Source organism: Cydia amplana, chromosome 25 (genome assembly GCF_948474715.1).
Source record: "Cydia amplana chromosome 25, ilCydAmpl1.1, whole genome shotgun sequence".
In the NCBI taxonomy this organism is placed as follows: Eukaryota; Metazoa; Arthropoda; class Insecta; order Lepidoptera; family Tortricidae; genus Cydia; species Cydia amplana.
In genome coordinates this window covers 983,017-1,006,739 of record NC_086093.1, presented here as the reverse complement: position 1 = coordinate 1,006,739, position 23,723 = coordinate 983,017, and the positions used below count along the sequence as shown (strand labels likewise).

Sequence of the window (23,723 nt, the reverse complement as noted above, 5' to 3'; positions counted from 1 at the left end):
AACGTATAATTTTATTTTAGAACAAGTGAGTCTTAACCGTAAAATTATTCAATACTAGCTGTTGTTTAAATATATACTTACTTTACCTAAGAACTACTTTTATCAGATCTGTCTTCTAAACTACGACCCTGAGCTTCGTAAGCACGCTTTAGCGTGCCTTGCCGAGGTTGCTAAACATTCAGACGCCGCTACCAGAGACTTGGCAAGACACGTGCAAGCGCTGGAGGAAGCTACCCAGTGCAGGGCACCTATAGCTCTCCTAGTGGGTATGTATAAATAACAACTAACTTGTATACATAGCAACATATAATCTTACATTCGGCCATTTCGGCAATAGACAAGTCGTCATATAACAAATACTAATAAAAACCGGCCAAGTGTGAGGCGGACTCGCGCACGAAGGGTCCCATACCATTAAGCAAAGAAATCACATTTGTTGTATGGGAGCCCCACTTAAATATTTATTATATTCTGTTTTTAGTATTTGTTGTTATAGCGGCAACAGAAATACATTGGTGAAGATTTCAACTGCCTAGCTATCACGGTTCATGGGATACAGCCTGATGACAGACAGACGGACGGACGGACAGACAGACAGAGAGTGTTAGTAATAGGGTCCCGTTTTTACCCTTTGGTTACGGAACCCAAACAAAACACTTAGGTACTGTCTATGAAGGACAGCTCGAGGTTGCTAAACTCCTCATTGGTATATCAAATGACATCTTGAAGTGGGTATTATTTCCTTATGATACATAGATAAATAGCGTTTATTGGTTTATGTTCTTAACATATAGTTTTTCGCTCTATACTATGTTCCTTTCCACGGAACTTACCGCCTCGCGAAGCTAGATCTGTGAAAATCTGCCCCGCCCGAAATGATATATAACTTGCCCTACTTGCTAAATAACTATGTATAGTGTGTCAAAGGTCTATTTGATTTCAAACATAAACAGAGTGAATCATACTATCTTTGCCTTACACTAGTACTAGCACCCAAAAGAAAAGGATGAGTGTAGTTTTTTTTGTTCCTATATATTTACTGACAAGATTTACCGAACTTACGCGACCCCAATGTCCCGTCTACACGAGCTAATTTGCGCGGCAAATTAGCTCGACGAGACGGCGGCGGAAGCGCTGGTGGCCTAGCGGTAAGAGCGTGCGACTTGCAATCCGGAGGTCGCGGGTTCGAACCCCGGCTGGTACCAATGAGTTTTTCGGAACTTATGTACGAAATATCATTTGATATTTACCAGTCGCTTTTCGGTGAAGGAAAACATCGTGAGGAAACCGGACTAATCCCAATACGGGCCTAGTTTACCCTCTGGGTTGGAAGGTCAGATGGCAGTCGCTTTCGTAAAACTAGTGCCCACGCCAATTACTGGGATTAGTTGCCAAGCGGACCCCAGGCTCCCATGAGCCGTGGCAAAATGCCGGGACAACGCGAGGAAGAAGAAGAGACGAGACGGCGCGGGCGTCAAGTTCTGCGTGGCCCCGCCCTATAAAATTCGCACCCGTAACGTGTACTTGTACAAATACATTCCGGCTCTATATAAAGCAAGAGAGTCTCTATTGTTTCCCAAATAGTTTTAAGCCATAATGTATTGTTTGTCCGAATTTTCGTTAGTCATAATTCATTTCATTTTCGTTAGTGATAGTTTTTTCTTCTCTGATATTTTTCACTGTAGCTATAATATGGTGTTAATTAGTTTGTAATATTTCCGCTAAATTGTAAAACATGCTGTGTACACTTGTTTTGGATCTCGTGCTAGATTTAAGCCATAATGTACAATTGTATTACCCATGATATTGTACGATGTCTGTTTAGTGTACCTAATAAAGTAAAATAAAATAAAAATAAAATTTGGTTCAGAAACGCGTCACTTTTCAGGATTGCCATAAAACAAACTTAACCAAAACCTAAACTAGAGTCGGACCAAAAAAAGTCTGCAGCGGATTTGATAGCCCACGCAGTGCAAGTGTCATTTATACGTCATAATTTCATAGAAGTTTGACGTTTAAAATAACACTTGCACTGCGTGGGCTATCAAATTCGCTGCAGACTATTCTTGGTCTGACTCTATCTATAGGATAACCTTACGAAAATCCTGAAACGTTAACGGTTTCAGTTTTATGACTAATGATAATATGACAAACAATACATTATGACTTAAAACTTTATGGGAAACAACGGGACCCCAAAGCGAGATTGAACTTCACTTCCACTCCCCATCAGGTTTTCAAAGCGTTGCACTAGTAAACTATTCTGTGACACAACTTCATCCATGTACTTAAATCGAACGGATGTTGTTGCCAACAGGCGCGCTGTGCGAGCACCACCCTGCCGTCGTTTGCGATGAGCTGACCCGCATCTGGCGTGGGTACCTCAACATGCTGGACAATAACAAGAACACAGTAAGTGTACCTACTTCCGAAGGCCTTCACCTAAGGGGTTCCTGCTTATAGACTAAGCTTAAAAAACGGCCAAGTGCGAGTCGGACTCGCGCACGGAGGGTTCCGCACCATCAACAAAAAATAGAACAAAACAAGCAAAAAAACGGTCACCCATCCAAGTACTGACCCCGCTCGACGTTGCTTAACTTCGGTCAAAAATCACGTTTGTTGTATGGGAGCCCCACTTAAATCTTTATTTTATTCTGTTTTTAGTATTTGTTGTTATAGCGGCAACAGAAATACTTCATCTGTGAAAATTTCAACTGTCTGGCTATCACGGTTCGTGAGATACAGCCTGGTGACAGACGGACGGACGGACGGGCAGCGGAGTCTTAGTAATAGGGTCCCGTTTTTACCCTTTGGGTACGGAACCCTAAAAACTATCAAAAAACCAAATTTATAAAAAAAAACGTAAACATAAATCCATGCAACAAATAGTAGGACATGAAAGATTTTTTATTTTATTTTTATTCTGTACATAGTTTTAAAGCAACTATATTTTCAGGACACGGTGACTAAAGCAGCCCTCGAAGGCGTCTGCCGTCTCTTCAAGCACTTCGGCGACGACCTACCCTGTGCCGAACTCAACCAGTTCTACGATAATCTCGCCAAGGTGTACATCGACAAATCTGGCTGCCAGGCAGGTACGCATAAAAAAGACGACAAAAAGGAATAAAGAAAAAACCGGCCAAGTGCGAGTCGGACTCGCACACGGAGGGTTCCGCACCATCAACAAAATAGAGCAAAACAAGCAAAAAAACGGTACTGACCCCGCCCGACGTTGCTTAACTTCGGTCAAAAATCACGTTTGTTGTATGGGAGCCCCACTTAAATCTTTATTTTATTCTGTTTTTAGTATTTGTTGTTATAACAACAACAACACATCAACAACAACAGAAATACATCATCTGTGAAAATTTCAACTGTCTAGCTATCACGGTTCGTGAGATACAGCCTGGTGACAGACGGACGGACGGACGGACAGCGGAGTCTTAGTAATAGGGTCCCGTTTTTACCCTTTGGGTACGGAACCCTAAAAACAACGGGTTGCACTCCGGGAGTGCCGGCAGAAGTGAAAACTCAATGACATTGTAATGGTTTTTCGATCAGGTCACGTGTCCGTCTTACGAATTTTCAGTCTGTCGAATCTGTCGGTCACGTGACCTGTCGCGAGTTCAACGTTTTTTCCCCACCTCAAAAAGTGCACAGCGCCGCTAAAGAAGTTTTCACTTCAAAAACTAAAGACAGAAGAATGTTGGCCAAAGACACCTAATTTTTAGATTGCATATACTCGAGAAATTGGGACAGATACTGCAATTACCATTTCGTACTAACTCAGTCCCTGCAGTATATACGATCTTTCATATCATTTTTTTAGATATTACTGTACTTTTAAAAGGTTGTAATTTCATTACTTGACTTTACCCATACGGCTGTATAACGAATATAACGATTGCATTTACTATTAAAGTATATGCGAAGAACCGTGAGCTAGTTGTCTATACGTACCTAATATGTATGCATGTATACGTTAAGTCAGTCGCAATCTGTCATTCGCGTTGATTGTCGTATGGAAAAACGCCTGCGCTTAAATATTAAATAAATCATTACAAATAGTGTTCAAAACTAGTGTTTTCTTATATGCCCTAATAGGTTTTGGGCCCAGACATTTAAATACAATTGATTTCGTGACTTTTGAACAGTAATTAAAGTGAAATAAGTGTAAAGGACAACGTAAACAAGTGATAGACTCGCCCGCTGCGGCATGCCGCCGCCGCCTGTTGTGTAGAAAAAGTGGACTCGCCCGAGTTGTTTACATTCATTTCGCCGTATTTTTGTATATCGTCGAAATAGTGTTGAAAAAAACGCTATGGCTGCTACTATCAAGATTGATCCGTTAACTGCAGATAACTATGATACGTGGAAAATACACATGAGAGCAATTTTGAAGAAAAATGACTTGTGGGGATACGTATCAGGTACTATCACGAAACCGGCCAGTACCGATTCTAAGTATGAAGAATGGATCAAAATGGACGGAAAGGCGGAATCGGATATATTATTAGCCGTCAGTCCAAGTGAGCTCGCAGCGTTAGACGGTTTGGAGACCTCCAACGCGATATGGGATAAATTGAAATCATTGTATCAATCCAGTGGACCTGCGCGAAAAGCCTCGTTATTAAAGAAGCTCGTGTTGACGCGCATGCGGGAAGACGACGACCTGCGTAAACACATTGCAGATTTTTTTGATGCGGTTAAGAAACTCAAAGAAATCGGGTTAGTGGTGATTGACGAATTATTAGCGATTTTGCTATTGTATAGCCTACCAGATTCGTTTGCTATGTTTCGCACTGCAATGGAATCGCGTGACGATCTGCCATCTACTGAAGTACTTAAAGTAAAGATTGTCGAAGACTATGAAGGTAGGAAAGGCGCAGCAGTACCAGATCAGGGAGCTATGTTCGTCAAGCGCATTCCTAAGAAAAACTTTCAGAAGAATATAATGCATGAACACTTAGCGAACAACGACAAAAACAAAGCGACGTGTTATCGTTGTGGACGCCGAGGGCATCTAGCAAGAGAATGTAAAACTAAAATTTCTAATAAAGCGAAACAAAATGCACAGCAGCAGGCAGGGCGTTGTGATGATCGAGAGAGATATACGACAATGCTGAGTACAACCGAAGAGGCGATGTTGGGTGAACAGATAAATCCAACTTGGTGTATCGACAGTGGATGCACGGGGCATATGTGCAACAACAAACACATAATGCAAGGATTTACGCGACTGGAAAATGAACTAAATTTGGCAAATAATGAGAGTACGCAAATTACTGGGATGGGCAAAGTTAGAATTCCAGTTAATACAGGCAGTGAAGAACGCCTAGTAGACATTCAGAAAGTGTTCTACGTGCCAGATTTACGTACAAGCCTTTTGTCAGTGGCAAAGATGACTGATCACGGATTTGAGGTGCATTTTCGAAAAAATGATGCTATTGTGATTGATGAAAACCAGAAGGTTCATATGAGGGCTGACCGTGTAGGCAATCTGTATCATGTTAGAATGGGACAAGAGAACGTTTATAGTGTGGACGTGCTGAAGAAGCCAATTGATATGTGGCATGAACGCTTGGGGCACATAAACGAACGTGACTTAAAAGCTATGGCTAAGAATGGTCTAGTACATGGTTTAACATTTGACGACAGTGAAAAATTGTCAGAATGTGAGATATGCATAAGTCAAAAACTGACATGTAAACCATTTCCTAAAGGAAGTGAAGATCGCACAACCGATTTACTTGAGATAGTACACACAGATGTATGCGGTCCAATGAGGCACCCATCATTTGGACAGAAGAGATACTTCGTCACATTTATTGACGACAAATCTCGTTGGTGTGAAGTATATTTCATTGCAAATAAATCAGACGTTTTCGGAGTATTTAAGGAATATAAAGCATATGTAGAGAAGTTGACAGGAAAGAAGATAAAGAATTTGCAATCTGATAACGGAAAAGAGTACGTGAATAAAGAATTCGATGATTTTCTGAAGAAGGAAGGAATCAAAAGAAGACTAACGGTACCACATACACCACAACAAAATGGAGTCTCGGAGAGAAAAAATAGAACGTTGATTGAGATGGCGCGGTGTATGATGCGTCAAGCTGGAAGCCCACCAAGTTTTTGGGCCGAAGCTGTGAATACCGCCAATTACATACGAAACCGATGTTCCACTGCAGCGCTAAAAGGTGAAATACCTTATACTGCATGGAAAGGAAGAAAGCCTACAGTAATGTATATGAATGTTTTTGGGGCTAAGGTTTATTATAAAGAGAAAGGGACACAAAAAGGAAAATTCGATAATAATTCGGAAGTTGGCATATTCATGGGATATGACAATCAATCCAAAGCCTACAGAGTACATAATCCCAGTAACAAACGGATTATTGTAACAAGAGATGTTAGTTTCATGAAGGAAACGGCATTTGACCATGAATATAAAGAGATTTTGGATAATGAAGAAGAAGAAGACAAAAAGATGACAATAGATCTAGAAAAGGAGCGAATAATAGAGAGAGAAGAACAACAGGAGAAAAGACCATATATTCGAGTAAGGAGAAATGGATCTAGAGTGAGAAAATCGCTTGAGAATATATATCAAAACATAGATACTGAAAATGAAAGAAACAATGGGATGTTATCCAGAAAAAGAAGTTCAACGGTATCGTGGGAAAGGTTTATAGAACCAGCAAAAAGAGGAAAAGGAAGATCAAGACTTATACGCATAGAAAGAACTCCGAATGAGTATAACAAACACATGACAGAAGGTGATTCAGAAGATGAAGAAGAGATCCCACGAATGTCAGCGGGAATCGCAACAAGTGAGCCAATGTCCTGGGAAGAAGCAGAAATGACGAGTGATGCAATCGATTGGAGAAACGCATTAGAAGATGAATATTTAGCACAAATCAAAAATGAAACGTGGGATATAGTACCACGACCAGAGAACCGAAAAGTTATTGGAAACAGATTGGTATTTGCTAGTAAAACTACTGGGAAGAAAGTACGCCTTGTTGCTAAGGGCTGCTCTCAACGGCCAGGGGAGGATTTTCATGAAATATCATCCCCAGTTGTGAGATCTTCTTCAATACGATTGGTCGCTGCTTTGTCAGCAGAACTAGGACTTGAAATCCATCAAATGGACGTCGTGACAGCATACTTGAATGGCAAACTAGACGAAGAAGTCTATATGGAAATGCCTGATCACATACATGATGTATTGGACAAAATACTTACAAAGAGAAAGTTTGGAGCAAGTCAGAGAGTAATTCAAGATAAGAAAATTATAGAAATAGCAAAGTTGTGGAAGAAACAGATGAATGAGTGTGATGATGCTGTGTGCTTGTTAAGAAAGTCTTTGTATGGTTTGCGTCAATCAGGTCTTCAGTGGCATAAAGAACTGGTAAGTCAATTGAAGTCTATAGGTTTTGAAGAAATGCCTCAAGACCCATGTTTATTTGTCTCTCAAAAAGGTGAACAAATAATGTTGATTGCCGTTTACGTTGATGATATGATATTAGCCACGAATGATGATGAATGGTTGAAGTGTGTGAAAATGCAACTAAAAGATGCTTTTGATATTAAAGATTTAGGCAAGATTAGTACTTGTCTTGGTATAGAGTTTGATCGAGATGATGAAAATAGGGTTTATCTGAGCCTAGTGTTGAGTCGCTCACTCGCGAGGCACCTCTTTTGTACCGCTCATTATGTTAAATTGTCGCAGTACTTCACACCGCAAAAATGTCTTACTTCACTCCTCCATTCATTTTACTCATTTACTCGCGCGCATCACATACACCTCTTGCCACACAAATCATTTACACACTTCAAATTTCAATAAACTCTTATCCTTTCAAATTCACTCGCGGGCCTCGCAGGCCTCATAGCTTACACGCCCCTCACAACCAACTCTCGCGCAAGGCGCGAGCCGCTAGGTGCTCGCCGGCTCACTGACACTCAAATTAAGAAACGAGTAACCGTCCACACTGTCAACTGCCGAACTACAAACCTTATTGCAATGGCAAAAGGTCCACCGAGAAATGCGTTGAGTTTGTACCATTCACCGCGTCACTGTGACATTGACATGACATGAACACTTCAAATTCTTCAAAGAGGGAGTGAGACAGACACTTCAATATCACGCTTCACCACCGAAAATACGTTAAAAATTAAACACGAAAGACAACAAGCGTAAGTGCTCATAAGTGCTGCACGCTTTCATACATCTTACGTCTTTTTGATCCTAACTCACTTGTCAAAATGGCCGAATGGCGCGGGAAATCTAAGTCATCAGAACGAAGTTCGACATGTTGCTTCTCTGTCGCACTTGTAAATTCGTACGTAAGTGTGACAGGGCGGCAAGACGTCGAACGTGGTTCGCCTCTGACTGAGCATGTGACGTGAGCATTTACGAAGCATGCTTAGAAACAGTAAAGGATTACTGAACAAAATATTATTTAAATTATTGCAATATAATACGGTGAATACGGTCGGTGGTTTACACAAAATGTCACAATTTACGTTAGTGTAGTAATTAAATAGTAAGTATAATTTACTAAGTGTAATAAACATGTACTTTACGTAATGATTTTTTGTTACCGTTCTTCGTAAACAACGTTGAAATAAGTGGTATCCAGACAAGACAATTTTTCGCCAATCTGATGAAATTCTCCGATCGAATCAGCAGGTGCGGACACATATAGCTGGTCAACCAAATCTTGTCCGTAAAAAAGCAAAATTCAAATTTTCTATGGGACGATATCCTTTCGCGCTTACATTTTTCAAATTTGCCGCCTTTTCCTACTGTCAAGATCTGGTTGACCAAGTATAAATGCCAATTTTCATAGACTGTTTCATAGTAATTATCTATGGAATGCAAATTTCCTGTTATTCTATTTCTTCACTCGACAATCTCAACAATCAACACATTCCGAGAATCAACATGATAAAAGTAAGACTGAATTCGCAAAAAATAGTGCGAAATGAAACGCAATTCATAGGCAGCTGACACTGACAGTAGTGACAGTGACGGAACAAAGAAAAGTATGAGTGTTTGCAACTTTGCAACAATTCTTCGTTTAGTTTTGTCTTAATAGTGATAATACTAATATATATAATACCGAAATATCTAAACTCTCGGCTCGTGGCTCTACCTTACCTTGGTGTCTTTTGCATGCGAAAATGTAGTGAAAAATATTGCCGCCTGCGTTACTGGCGGCGCGAATGTTTTTACTATCACATTACTGTTAAATGATCTGAGTAAGTTAGTTATTTTTATCTATAATGATACCTAATTAGAAGAAAATATGGAATTTGTTCTCCTTACTTTGCTAAAAAACAGTCGTGCAGTTTTAAGGCTACTATTCTTATTGAAATATATTATTATTAAACTGTAAATAATATCAAGTAGCAAGGATTGAAATTGAATTGAACAATCCATAAAACAGCTAAATTCGAACAAGTTTCATAAAAGCATCAAAGTTTCTATGTAGGATGTGGGCTTGGAGGATATAATCAAACGGAGACACCATGTCTGTAATTTTCTGTACAAAAACAGTCTGCCGATTTTTGCGGGGGAGGGGAACGTCAAATGTATGCGTAACGTAAAAATAGCCATGTCAGATAAACGTCAGTCCATACATTGTGTATGACCGTTGGCCGCCTATTTTCGACAGAGGGGAAAGCCTGTTAATGGCTACTCCGTTTAGTTGTATCCTCCAAGGATGTGGGTCACTAGGTCCTTGGTTTGATTCTGAGTTCTTAAATTGATCTGTCTTCTGTTGTTCAAGTTCTTTTCTTCACCTCGAGAATTGCATTCAAATTAAATATTTATGTGAAAGGATAATAGGAGTATAATTATATTATATGGTTTGGCCCAGGACTGTCTCATACCAAACAGAGAGAATCATATATATCATACTGTCTATAACTCTATCTTTTCTAGTACTAGCACCCAAAAGAATGGGATGAGTATAACTTTCCTGGTTCTTACTGACTGACATGTTGTGTTTGACTAAAAATTCGGTTTAACTAGTTTTTGTTGCCGATAACTCCGATAAGAACTTATCGGAGAAAATAGCCGATGCTGATGCTAAAAATATGAAAATATGCCAGTACCTCACCTCATTTGAAGTAAGACATTGTAACACCTCATTTTTGAAAAAGAGGTACTCATACAAACTCATTTTAAATTGATGTCCTGCCCATCACTATCTGAGCCAAAAGATGTACTTAACGAAGGTTTTAGATCGATTTGGCATGCAAGATTGTAAGCCTGTTATGACCCCTATTGATAATCTTGTAAAATTAAAGAAGCCTGAAAGTGTGAATGATGATATTATGAGACAATATCCTTATCAATGTCTTATAGGTGCGCTGATGTACTTAGCTGTATCGACAAGACCCGACATTGCTTACGCCGTCAATTACTTAAGTCAGTTCAATACTAATTATGATGTTCAGCACTGGAAGGCGGCAAAGCGGGTGTTGAGATACTTAAAAGGCACGTTTGAGTATGGATTGGTGTATGAGAGAACGAATTTACCGTTATTCGGTGTGGTTGATGCTGATTGGGGCTCGAATGCGATAGATCGAAAATCTTACTCTGGGTTTGCGTTCATTTTGGCTGGTGCGCCAGTGAGTTGGGAGGCACGTAAGCAGAAGACTATCGCTCTTTCGAGCACCGAGGCCGAGTACATGGCACTTTCCGAAGCCACTAAAGAAGCTATGTATTTACAAGATATATTGAAAAATGTGGGGATGGAATGCGAGGTTGTGACATTGTTCAATGATAACCAGGGGGCCATAAAGCTTGCTCATACAAGAAATTATCACCCCCGAACCAAGCATATAGACGTTAGGCACCACTTTATTCGAGATATGTGCGAAAAAAGTGTTATTTGTCTGAAGTATTTGTGTACGGAGAAAATGCCAGCAGATGTGTTAACGAAGGGTTTAACTGCTATTAAACATCATGAATGCTTGCGTAATCTCGGAATGATATGTATATAAATAATCAGATTCGCTCACGTCTTCGAGGGGAGGTATTAAAGTATATGCGAAGAACCGTGAGCTAGTTGTCTATACGTACCTAATATGTATGCATGTATACGTTAAGTCAGTCGCAATCTGTCATTCGCGTTGATTGTCGTATGGAAAAACGCCTGCGCTTAAATATTAAATAAATCATTACAAATAGTGTTCAAAACTAGTGTTTTCTTATATGCCCTAATATTTACCTATATGAAAATATCGTATAAATTTCTAACGAGTACCATACCAGGTGTGTCTCACTCCTCGCTTTCGTCGCTTTGCTACAGGTAGCTAAAAGTACATCCGTTCCACACCAATTTTGGTGGCTAGCCATGAGCCGCGCGTGGCGCTGTCGCCACCTAGCGGCCATATCTGTGCTGATCGTAACAGACGCGTTTTGTTAGAGAGTGAGTCTTCTGTACCTAGTACTATTATTTATTCTGTGACCATACGTACATATCCTGATATATATAGATGGTCAACCAAATTTTGTCCGTAAAAAAGGCGCGAAATTCAAATTTTCTATAGGACGATATCCCTTCGCGCTTACATTTTTCAAATTTGCCGCCTTTTTCTACTGACAAGATCTGCTTGACCGCATATAGTATACAGGGTGTAATCTAAAACGTGATACAAGATAATCAAACCTGAATCTTTTCATGATTTTGAACAACTTTTACTATGGGGTCAACTTTGTAAATTAACAATAAAAAAAAATCTTTGCCATACATTTTTGTCTACCTCTCCTTGACCATTTCTATGGAACAGCTCAAATTTTTTTTAATATTACAAAATTGACCCCATAGTAAAAGTTGTTCAAAATCATGAAAAGATTCAGGTTTGATTATCTTGTATCACGTTTTAGATTACACCCTGTATATTTTCAGCATGCTACAGTATTCTGGCCGAACATGCCCCGTTGTTCCGCGAGCGAGTCTCAACAGATCGCGCGCTGCGCTCCAAGCTGTGGGGCGCCGCCCCCTCAGCAACTCTGCTCAGAGTATACAAGGTGGCACAGTGCGAGAACAAGACGGCATTTTTAGTAAGTCACAATCATAAACTATACAATATAGTGGTTTATTTCAGCATGCTACAGTATTCTGGCCGAACATGCCCCGTTGTTCCGCGAGCGAGTCTCAACAGATCGCGCGCTGCGCTGCAAGCTGTGGGGCGCCGCCCCCTCAGCAACTCTGCTCAGAGTATACAAGGTGGCACAGTGCAACAAAACGGCATTTATAGTAAGTCATAATCGTAAACTATTATAGTGGTTTATTTCAGCTTGATACAGTATTCTGGCTGAACATGCCCCGTTGTTCCGCGAGCGAGTCTCAACAGATCGCGCGCTGCGCTCCAAGCTGTGGGGCGCCGCCCCCTCAGCAACTCTGCTCAGAGTATACAAGGTGGCACAGTGCAACAAAACGGCATTTATAGTAAGTCATAATCGTAAACTATTATATTGGTTTATTTCAGCTTGATACAGTATTCTGGCTGAACATGCCCCGTTGTTCCGCGAGCGAGTCTCAACAGATCGCGCGCTGCGCTCCAAGCTGTGGGGCGCCGCCCCCTCAGCAACTCTGCTCAGAGTATACAAGGTGGCACAGTGCAACAAAACGGCATTTATAGTAAGTCACAATCATAGACTATACAATATAGTGGTTTATTTCAGCTTGATACAGTATTCTGGCCGAACATGCCCCGTTGTTCCGCGAGCGAGTCTCAACAGATCGCGCGCTGCGCTCCAAGCTGTGGGGCGCCGCCCCCTCAGCAACTCTGCTCAGAGTATACAAGGTGGCACAGTGCAACAAAACGGCATTTATAGTAAGTCATAATCGTAAACTATTATAGTGGTTTATTTCAGCATGCTACAGTATCCTGGCCGAACATGCCCCGTTGTTCCGCGAGCGAGTCTCAACAGATCGCGCGCTGCGCTGCAAGCTGTGGGGCGCCGCCCCCTCAGCAACTCTGCTCAGAGTATACAAGGTGGCGCAGTGCGAGAACAAAACGGCATTTATAGTAAGTCATAATCGTAAACTATTATAGTGGTTTATTTCAGCTTGATACAGTATTGTGGCCGAACAATTATCTTGAATCCGTAAGCGAGTTTCAACAGACCGTGCCCTGCGCTTGATGTTGTGGGGCGCCGCCCCCGCCGCCACGTTGCTCAGTGTATACGCAGTGACGTCTGTGGACACAGCATTAGTGGTGAGTCATTAAGACGAAACATGAGCTGAGATTTAAATATTTTAGGTAAATATACCCGTCTCGCTAACGGAAGCGGCTCCTAAAACTAGTGCGATAAGGACAAGGCGAAAAATCCTGCGTCTCCTCCAAAACTTAACCAATCGTAACCAAATTTGGAAATCTAGATGATTATGACATTATCTGTGTCGGACCGTTTTGCTTTTTTGGCTAATTGATATCAGTTTTGAATACCACGCCTCTCATTGCGGCATAGTTAATTAGGCCATTTTGGCCACTTTTAAAGGGCTCTAGAGCCTTAAAAAACAAAAATATCAAAAAAAGCAAAACGGTCCGACACAGATCTTGACAATATTAATCTGTGTTGAAAAAATCATTGCTCTAGTTTCAAAACCCACGGAGGAAACAGTCGAGTACGTTTGTATGGAGAAATGACCGCTCCTGTTGGCTCTTAACTGCAATCAATAGGTTGATTTACCATATTTTACGCGTTTTTGTGCGAAGTGTTGGTGGCCTAGCGGTAAGAGCGTGCGACTTGCAATCCGGAGGTCGCGGGTTCAAACCCCGGCTCGTACCAATAAATTCTTCGAAACTTATGTACGAAATATGATTTCTTATTACTGGTCGCTTTTCGGTGAAGGAAAACATCGTGAGGAAACCGGACTAATCCCGATAAGGTCTAGTTTCCCTTCTGGGTTGGAAGGTCAGATGGCAGTCGCTTTCGTAAAAAGTAGTGCCCACGCCAATTCCTGGGATTAGTTGCCAAGCGGACCACAGGCTCCCATAGCCGTGGCAAAATGCCGGGACAACGCGAGGAAGATGAGATGATTTTACGCGTTTTTGTGCTATGACTATTGTTATACTTAGGTCATACTGAAAATTCCTGGATTGGCCACTTAGAAAAAATAAGTTTTCTCAAATATCAGAATCCAGAAACTCTCAGTATGACTCACGTACTCACGTACGTCTCAGTATAACTAATACTTTTCTTACTATTACAGAATATATTAACAACCGAAGTCCTTCCGCACACCCAGTCACCATCCTACCAAGTGAAGACGACCGCGTTACGAATACTGGGCGCTACCAAATGTTTCGGAGATCTGTCGCAATTCGCAGACATACATACACTCGAGTACGAGCTGAGGGGGAAGGTGTCACATGCTGATGCCGAACTTGTGAGTACTGTGTACAGTCGCTATCAGATTTAACAGAGCGACCAAGGTGTTCACAAATATCTGAACAAAACGTCTAATATCTAGTCGTTATAAGTAGGGACAAAGCTATTTGTTAGAATGCGATAATGATATTCATTTCTCATCACTACATTCACATCACTCACGTCTGTCTGTCTGTATGCTTAGATCTTTAAAACTACGCAACGGATTTTGATGCGGTTTTTTTCAAGAGGAAGGTTTATGTTAACCCGTGCGAAGCCGGGGCGGGTAGCTAGTTCTGTAATAAAGCTGTGTCCCTACTTACGTAAGTAAAAATTACAAGTGTATTTTGGCCTAAATAAGAGTCCACCGCCGCGTCTGTATGCATCTTCGCGATAAACTCAAAAAGAACTGAACAGATTTCTATGCGGTTTTCACCTATCAATAGAGTGATTATTGAGGAAGGTTTAGGTGAATTTCTTAAGGTTTAGTATAACCCGTGTTTATTTTTGAGCGACTGGATAGATATAGCTCAAAACCGGGATGAATGGAAGAAGATTTGCCCAACTGTGGGACACAATAGGCTCACAATAATAACATGACATCAAACTTGTCTTAAAGGGCCTCTGCGCTGTTGGCTTCGGCCCCACGCACGCCTCCCAAAGGTCCGGGACCCTATGGTCCCGAGACCTTATCATAATAAGACATACAAATAATAATAACCCGTGCGAAGCCGGGGCCCGTCACTAGTGTATATATTTTTGAGCACCTCGGCCGATCTTTTTTTTTTTTTCAAAGATTCAAAGATTTTATTTGTTCAACATAGGTAAGTTACAAGATGTTAAATAAATGTTTCAGTATCACTATGTCGTGCCTATTGGCATACAAATTCAATAAAAATACATCTTAAAGAGCGAATTGCGAGTTTTCTGTACGTTAAAATCTATGACACTCTTGAGTCTCGTTATTTAAGCATGTTTTTTCCGCAGATATTATGGTGCGTGGAATACAGCCTACCGAACAGCGAGCGACTGTTACAGGCGGCCATCTTGTTTTACGAGAATTTGCCGCCAGCCGTGCGGAAAAAAATCGTAGTTAAGGGCATTTCAAACTCGCCTCCGGACCTCATGCGAGTGAGTACGGGGAAAATCATTATATGTATCTTATATCATAGAGAAATACAGAGTGCTTCCTGTAACAGGAGCAATAAATTAAACTGTAGGCTGTACTCCTCAAACTGACCAACATTTGTTCAGCAACTTTTGAAAATAACTCGTGTTTTGATTTTTATTACACTTTAAAGTTTATTCTAAGACGCAATGTATTGCAAATTTTGTTATGATTAAAGCGTGACAAGCAACGTCAAACACACTGATGTCAGCGTACATTGAAGGCAATATTTATTTTGTATGAAAAAGAGGAAGTCTAAAGGATTCATAATTTTTAAAAGTTGCTGAACAAATGTTGGTCACTTTGAGGAGTACAGCCTTTAGTTTAATTTATTGCTCCTGTTACAGGAAGCACCCTGTATAAGTAAAGAAAGAGTGGTAACTCCATACATCAGTTTTCTTACCAAAATCACCCAAAATGCGAGTTATTTCGTAGTCGATATAGATATAGCGTCAAGTAGCGGACATTATCAGTTCTGTTAGTTGACAATAGATGTCGCGGCAAACCAAAACCATTAGAGTTCAACAATTCTATTCTATTCTATTCTAATATTAGTTATAAATTGTTTTAGTAGTACATATTTTAATTTTTAACATTACATTTTTCGTCAGTAGTGAAACTAGTGACATCTGGTGTCAAGTAGCGGTACTGATGGTTCCACTACTTGACGTTAGATGTCGACTACGAAATAACTCGCGTTCTGGCAAGAAAACTGACGTATGGAGCTACCATTCTTTATTTATATTTCTCTATGATATAAGTATACCTACAACTGACGGTAAATGCCAACCCCCATACATTTTGGCAGGCGCTTTAAACTACAAGTTAAACCATAGAGAAATATAATAAGACAAGAGTGCTCACTCCATACATCAGTTCAGACTATTAATTTCAGTGTAGACATCTAGCATCGAGTAGCGGAACTTATCAGTACTGCTACTTGACAATAGATGTAGCACCGACCGGAAAGTCTTATCTCAACAGCATAAGACTTTCCGGTCGGTGCTACATCTATTGTCAAGTAGCAGTACTGATAGTTCCGCTACTCGATGCTAGATGCTAATAGTCTTTTTGGTACTAAAGCTGATGTATGGAGTGAGCACTCTATGTATTTTTTTCTCTATGGTTAAACTGAATATCTCTCTGCTTTGCCTTAAGGTTGACTGGTAGAGAATGCTTTTGGCATTAAGTCTGCCTTTTGTACGATAAGTGTTTCTTTTGTGCAATAAAGTTTAAATAAATAAATAAATATGCCCGGTCACAGGCAGCCATACAGTTCCTGATGTCACAATCGTGCGAGGATCCGGAGGCGCGCGTGTGGCGCGACCTTCTACAAGGTGATGACGTCACGGTCGTGACGGCTGTTGTGCGGGAGCTGGCCGACTGTCTGACAGCAGCCTTACAGGCGATACATGAAGACGAAATTGAGGTAACTGAATACATTATTGAGCGAGCGAAAGCAAAAGTCTCCATCTGAGCTCGGGTAAAAATGGTTTCGTGTGTCCGTCAGGAAAAGGGACTGGCAAATGGGTGGATCTGCTTAATAATTCAATACTACCTATTATGAATTATATTTACATCAATAAATTGCTCTGAAAATTAGCTTAAGATAATATCATTATATGTAATAAGTAGCTACTATTCATAAGTGCTTGTTGCTAGGCCTACATGAATAAAGTATATTTGATTGATTGATTGTCAACTATTTCTTGTTGTTATTCTGTCCGGTCAGCCAAGAGACAATAGTAACATAGTTTGTTAGAAGACATTGTCCACCACCGTCTGACACGCTTGGTAGACGACCCTTAATGGAAAGGGTTTATAAGTTTCACAAAAAAGCGTGTTTGGAGAATTTAAATGCTTAAAAATCAGGTTTTTAAGAGTGACCCAGGGGAACGTAACCATGACAACGAGTGACAAGAAAAAGTTGATTCACCCAAATACTAAATGATGTTACGTACATATGTGTCGTGAAATGTAACGGCACAAGCTGGGGTTCGAACCCGTGACCTCCAGATTGATAATCGTCTTACCGCTAGGCTACCATCGTTTTTTCCAACAATATGGTCAAACCAATTTGTCAGTCAGTAATAACCAGGAAAACTATACTCATCTTTTTCTTTTGGGTGCTAGTACTAGTGTAAGACAAAGATAGTATGATTCTCTCTGTATTTGTTGAAATGAGACAGTCCTTTGACAAACTACATTATAATTTATGCCTCAACACCCACTTAAGAGTCCTAAAACACTAATCCATTTCCATTCTCAGGAGCTGCCCCCAAAGCTGTCTTCCCTGTTACGCCTAGCATCTCTAGTTCCGCCCGCACATGCGTTACCGCTGCGAGCGTGCGGCCCGCAGCTGCGGGGGCTCGTCCACCACGCCGCTACGCTAAACGCCGCTAAAACATTACTTGCGGGGGCCAGTGACTTGTACAAGGTGAGTGTAGAGTCATATGTAGAGCTACAATCATTTCTAGTTCGGCCCGCACATGCGTTACCGCTGCGTCCGTGCGGCCCGCAGTTGCGGGGGTTCGTCCACCACGCCGCCACTCTAAACGCCGCTAAAACAATCATCTCTAGTTCGCCCGTACATGCGTTACATGCGGGGTTGGTCACGAAGTAGGTAGGTAGGGAAGGTCAAAAAGTAGCCGAAAACATCTCGCGTGTGCACAACCCCAAAGCAAGCGTTATGATCAGTAGGCGGTTCTAACCTTAAGGCTCATTTAGACGATGCGAGAACTCGCATGCGAGTTTCATTACATTGCGGGTTTTGATCGGTCGGTTGAATTGGACGTAACCAACAGTCCGCAATGTAACTAAAATCGCATGCGAGTTCGCGCGCCGTGTAAATCAGCCCTTATTATTTAATTACAGTCGATACGACTGCACAGATGCCGGGACGAAGCCACGCTGCACGCGGCGTGTCTCGCGCTGGTACAGGCTCCTGATGATGCTGATGCAGATGCTGGTGAAATGATGACCGCGCTGCAAGTGAGTAGCGATCTTTTTTGTCGTAGGTACTGTACAAACAACAACAGTCTTAAGGGCCCATCAACGTGCACACTAGCGCCACTGCTAAATAATCGTGGTGGTGGTCGAAAGATATTTAAAAAAGGGGGCCGCTACGTACTGTATCTTGTATTTAAGTACCTTTTGAATACATCGAACTGGTTTTTAGGGTTCCTAGCCAAATTGCAAAAAACGGAACCCTTATGGATTCGTCATGTCTGTCTGTCTGTCCGTCTGTATGTCACAGCCAAAATAGAAAAAAATATACAATACATTTTGGGGGTTCCCCATACTTAGAACTGAAACTCAAAAAAATTTTTTTTCATCAAACCCATATGTGTGGGGTATCTATTGGATAGGTCTTCAAAAAAGATATTGAGGTTTCTAATATCATTTTTTTCTAAACTGAATAGTTTGCGCGAGAGACACTTCCAAAGTGGTAAAATGTGTGTCCCCCCCCCCCCCCCCTGTAACTTCTAAAATAAGAGAATGATAAAACTAAAAAAAATATATGATGTACATTACCATGCAAACTTCCACCGAAAATTGGTTTGAACGAGATCTAGTAAGTAGTTTTTTTTAATACGTCATAAATTACGGAACCCTTCATGGGCGAGTCTGACTCGCACTTGGCCGCTTTTATGTTGCTGGATTCGTCGATCTATGAACTCAAAACAAAAACGGCAGTTTTAACTTTGGACGCAACTATTGCTGCTGACTGTAGATAATATAAATAAAACTATTATGTATTTATTTTCAGATAATATTTTCTAGCGATGTTGAACCGAAGATACACGTCGAGGGTTTAAATAAATTCGACTATTTACTCACTAAGGGGAAAAGTTCGGACGCAGACATTCGTGATGTAAGTGTACTAGCCTACAACTTGCGATTACGAAGTAGTCTGGCCTAGTGGGTAGTGACCCTGCCTGTGAAGCCGCGGTCCTGGGTTCGAATCCCGGACATGGACATTTATTTGTGTGATGAGCACAGATATTTGTTCCTGAGTCTTGGGTGTTTTCTATGTGTTTAAGTATTTATATATTATATATATCGTTGTCTGAGTACCCACAACACAAGCCGTGGGGCTTAGTCGGTTTGTGTAAAAAAAATGTCCTATAATATTTATTTCTTTTTTTTTTCAATATTTTCTGTCGATTCTGTAGATAAACTTTATCATTTTATTTTAGATATACAAATATGTTTAAATATTTAGGCACTACGCTCTGTAGAGAAACTGAGAGCGCGCGGCGACCGAGCGGACCGAGATGTCCGCATACTTCACAGAGAAATCACTATTTTCTTAGGTAAGTTATCTAACATATTTATACTATAGTCTGTCAAGCAATTTCCGTCAGTAGGAAACAGCGACAAATTTAAAAAATGTAGGCAAAGGGTTATCTTAATTCCGCGCCTTTTTCTACTGACAAACTTGTTTGACCGGTTATATAATATTTATAACTACAGGATATTTATTTACCATAATATGTGCTCACGGCTAGGGGTCTATTTTCAGAATAAAATAGTCCGTTTCCCGCGTTTCTGATTATGAAACTGGATCAAAAACGGTCAATATTTGAGCCGTGTAAAAATACAGGTTTTTGTAATATAGCTGGACAAAGATTATTTATTTTGGTTTATAAGGGTACCTCTACCTCACAGTTGGTATTTATTTTTATCGTGCACGGATTTGATGGAAATATCGAAGTAACTTTTCAAATGTAACCATAAAATCTGTAGTTCCTGATTAGAAGTATATTTTTAAATAGCTCGTGCCTTTGCTTTGGAAAGCACTGTATTAACTAATGTAAGTGTTGACATAGAGAAATATAGTAAGACAAGAGTGCTCACTCCATACATCAGTTAGACTATTAATTTCAGTGTCTACATCTAGCATCGAGTAGCGGAACTAACAGTACTGCTACTTGACAATAGATGTAGCACCGACCGGAAAGTCTTATTTCAACAGCATAAGACTTTCCGGTCGGTGCTACATCTATTGTCAAGTAGCAGTACTGATAGTTCCGCTACTCGATGCTAGATGCTAATAGTATTTTTGGTACTAAAACTGATGTATGGAGTGAGCACTCTATGTATTTTTAGTGTTCCGTACAAAACTTTGTTCACGGAACACTTATGGGATCACTCTGGTATTGCAAATCGGTTAAATGTGTTTTTTCTCTATGGTACCACAAAAAGATGGCATTTTAAACGGTTTTGTGGAGTCCGTTGTTTTTACTAAAGATTATCGCCTATGAAATGTGTATGGTTGATGGGTTTAAAATTATTTCAGGCAACCACGGGAACGTGGATATGAACAATAACAGAGATGCTTGGGACGACGCCGTCGTGGTTGACTTGAAGAAATCACTCGCGCTGACGTTACCCCACCAGGGGAGCTCGTATAAGGTAATATACTAGAAAAATACGGTTTTAACCTACTACAAACTGTCAACTGTCAATGATTACTGGATACAGGCAATATCAGTTGTCACAACTGCCTGCCTGCTTATAGAATAATAATAATAATAATAAATAGTAGTTTGTGTTACAAGGGATCAAAATGATATATTTCCGTCAAGGGCGTACATTGAATCCTGAGCGTAATGAGAGATTCAAGTGTTAACGCCCAAGACGAAATAATTTTGATACCGTGTGACACATACTGCTTTTCACATCAACTATGAGGAAAATAAAAAAATCTTAGTGTTAACACAATCTGATGCTTAAACAGATTATTTAGCTAAGAAAATAATGTGCAAAAAAATGTAAAAATAGTGTGCTTGAACAGAAAAGTGTTACTTTGATCCCTCCTAGCAGGGAGGAAAAGTGCCACTTTGATCCCTCCTAGCAGGGAAGAAAAAGCTCTTTTCCGAATAGGAGGTGTAAAAAACAATTGGCACTTGAATTTGAATTCAATAACGTAGGAAATAAGGTTCAATTTATTTTGTTTTCAAATATGATTTCATTTCATTTCATTATGATTTCAAATATGATCAAATATTCAAAAGCGGAAAAATTACTGTCTTGCGTGAGACTTGAACTCACGGCCTCTGGATCGATAGTCCAGCGCTCTGCCATCTGAGCCACCAAGACCTCACCCATAGCCAGCAAAAAATTAAAATAAATATCATAGATGTCTAAATCGTTAAGTTTTTGAACATTCAACTTAAAAAAAATGCCACTTTGATTTGATCATAGAGAAATAAGTAAGCATAGAGTGCTCACTCCATACATCAGCTTTCTCACCAAAACGCTTATTATTTTCGTAGTCGACATCTAGCGTCAAGAAGCGGATTTATCAGTACTGCTACTTGTGAATAGATGTCGCAACGAACGAAAAGTCTAATGCTCAACAAATTTCAGGTAATATTATAACCGGATTAACCGAAACTCTATTTTCCACTCCTTCTGCTTGTAATATTAGTTGTAAATTGTTGAGCAATACACTTTTCGTCAGTCGCGACACTCGTGACATCTAGTATCAAGTAGCGGTACTGATAAATCCGCTACTTGACGCTAGATGTCGACTACGAAAATAATAATCATTTTGCTAACAAAACTGATGTGTGGAGTGAGCACTCTACCTATAATTTCTCTATGGTTTCATGTAAGGTCAAAAAAAGTCAAAAATAGGATATGTTATGTCATGTAATGTTTTTAGGTGGACCTGAAAACGATGTTGCTGCTGGCGCTACAGCAAGAAGACCCGCGCGCGCTGCTGACGCTACTGGCCATGTTGTGTGCCAACCGTATGTATCATTTACGTGTACCTACAACTAAATCAATCACTCGTGTGTCTGTCTGTCTGTCTGTCCGACCCCCCCCCCCCCCCCCCTTTAACTACTGAGTCTAAAATTTTGAAAAAAAAAAATAGTTCTTTACCAGATGACAGGAAAACCTATTAGAAATACATAGGTATTTGTATATTGTTATGGATTTCTGTGGTCCGTATATTTTATTTTTATGTTACATGTATAATATACATAATATTATCGTTGTCTGAGTACCCACAACACAAGCCTTCTTGAGCTTACTGTGGGACTTAGTCAATATGTGTAAGAATGTCCTATAATATTTATTTTTAATTAATTAAAAGTTCTAGGTGTAATAGTAATGTTAATTTGTAGTGTCATCCAATAAGGACGCAAACACACAGCGAGCGGTGATACGCGTGGCGCGTTCGTTGGCGAGCGCGCACGCCGCGGGCGGCGGCGAGTATGCGGCGCACATACAACACGCCGTGCGTGCGTGCGACACAACCGGTGTGGATCTACTGCAGGTTAGTATTAGTACAATACAATACAAAAACAAAATAAATTGTACAACGGGACTTAATCGCGTATCTAAGTTCTAAGATTTACCTCCGACGTTTCGAGGACGGCGTTGTCCCCGTGGTCTCGGAGAAGACTCAATAATGATTAATAATGTGTAAAAATCGTGAAAGTTTAAATCAGTGTTAAAAACAAAATAATTCAGCAAATAGAAGTAAAGTAAAATATATGTATAAAGCATATAGAGAAAAAAATACATAGATTGCTCACTTCATACATCAGTTTTAGTACCAAAAAGACTATTAGCATCTAGCATCGAGTAGCGGAACTATCAGTACTGCTACTTGACAATAGATGTAGCACCGACCGGAAAGTCTTATGCTGTTGAGATAAGACTTTCCGGTCGGTGCTACATCTATTGTCAAGTAGCAGTACTGATAGTTCCGCTACTAGATGCTAGATGTAGACACTGAAATTAATAGTGAAAGTGATGTATGGAGTGAGCACTCTTGTCTTACTATATTTCTCTATGGTATAAAGTATTATATATTCATTTACATTTTACAAGAACAAAAATGTATTTTTTTTTCCTCCCTTCTTTTTCTTAAAGATTTTTATATTGTTGCCACTTGTTATTGCATGATAGCTGTATTATTGTGGACATCTTTCATTGGCTTTGTTTTCTGTTCATTGTGCTATGTATCATGTGCTTTTTGTTTCTGTTGATGCCCCAAATAAAAAAAAATAAAAAATCAGTTTATTGTTATTTCTCTACAACTTCCAGTATATAAGCAGCAGTAAATCGTGTGGGGCTCGCAAGCTGCTGGCCGCAGCCCTAGCCACCATCTGCGAGGAGCCATACGTGTTGCAG

General features: G+C 40.3%; 1 protein-coding gene and 1 non-coding gene across 2 annotated transcripts; one reads left to right on the top strand and one right to left on the bottom strand.

Moving 5' to 3' along the window:
- The first annotated feature begins 16,839 nt into the window (after nt 1-16,839).
- On the top strand, nt 16,840-23,075 carry LOC134659857 (uncharacterized). Its single transcript, XM_063515564.1, has 9 exons — nt 16,840-16,998; nt 17,839-18,006; nt 18,444-18,560; nt 19,339-19,443; nt 19,795-19,885; nt 20,872-20,987; nt 22,243-22,330; nt 22,709-22,860; nt 23,058-23,075. The coding sequence occupies exons 1-9, from the start codon at nt 16,852-16,854 to the stop codon at nt 23,073-23,075; spliced, it is 1,002 nt and encodes a 333-aa protein (XP_063371634.1). The 5' UTR covers nt 16,840-16,851.
- Nucleotides 21,602-21,674, bottom strand: Trnad-auc (transfer RNA aspartic acid (anticodon AUC)). The gene has a single exon. It is a non-coding gene; the product is annotated as a tRNA-Asp (tRNA).
- Nucleotides 23,076-23,723: the final 648 nt, after the last annotated feature.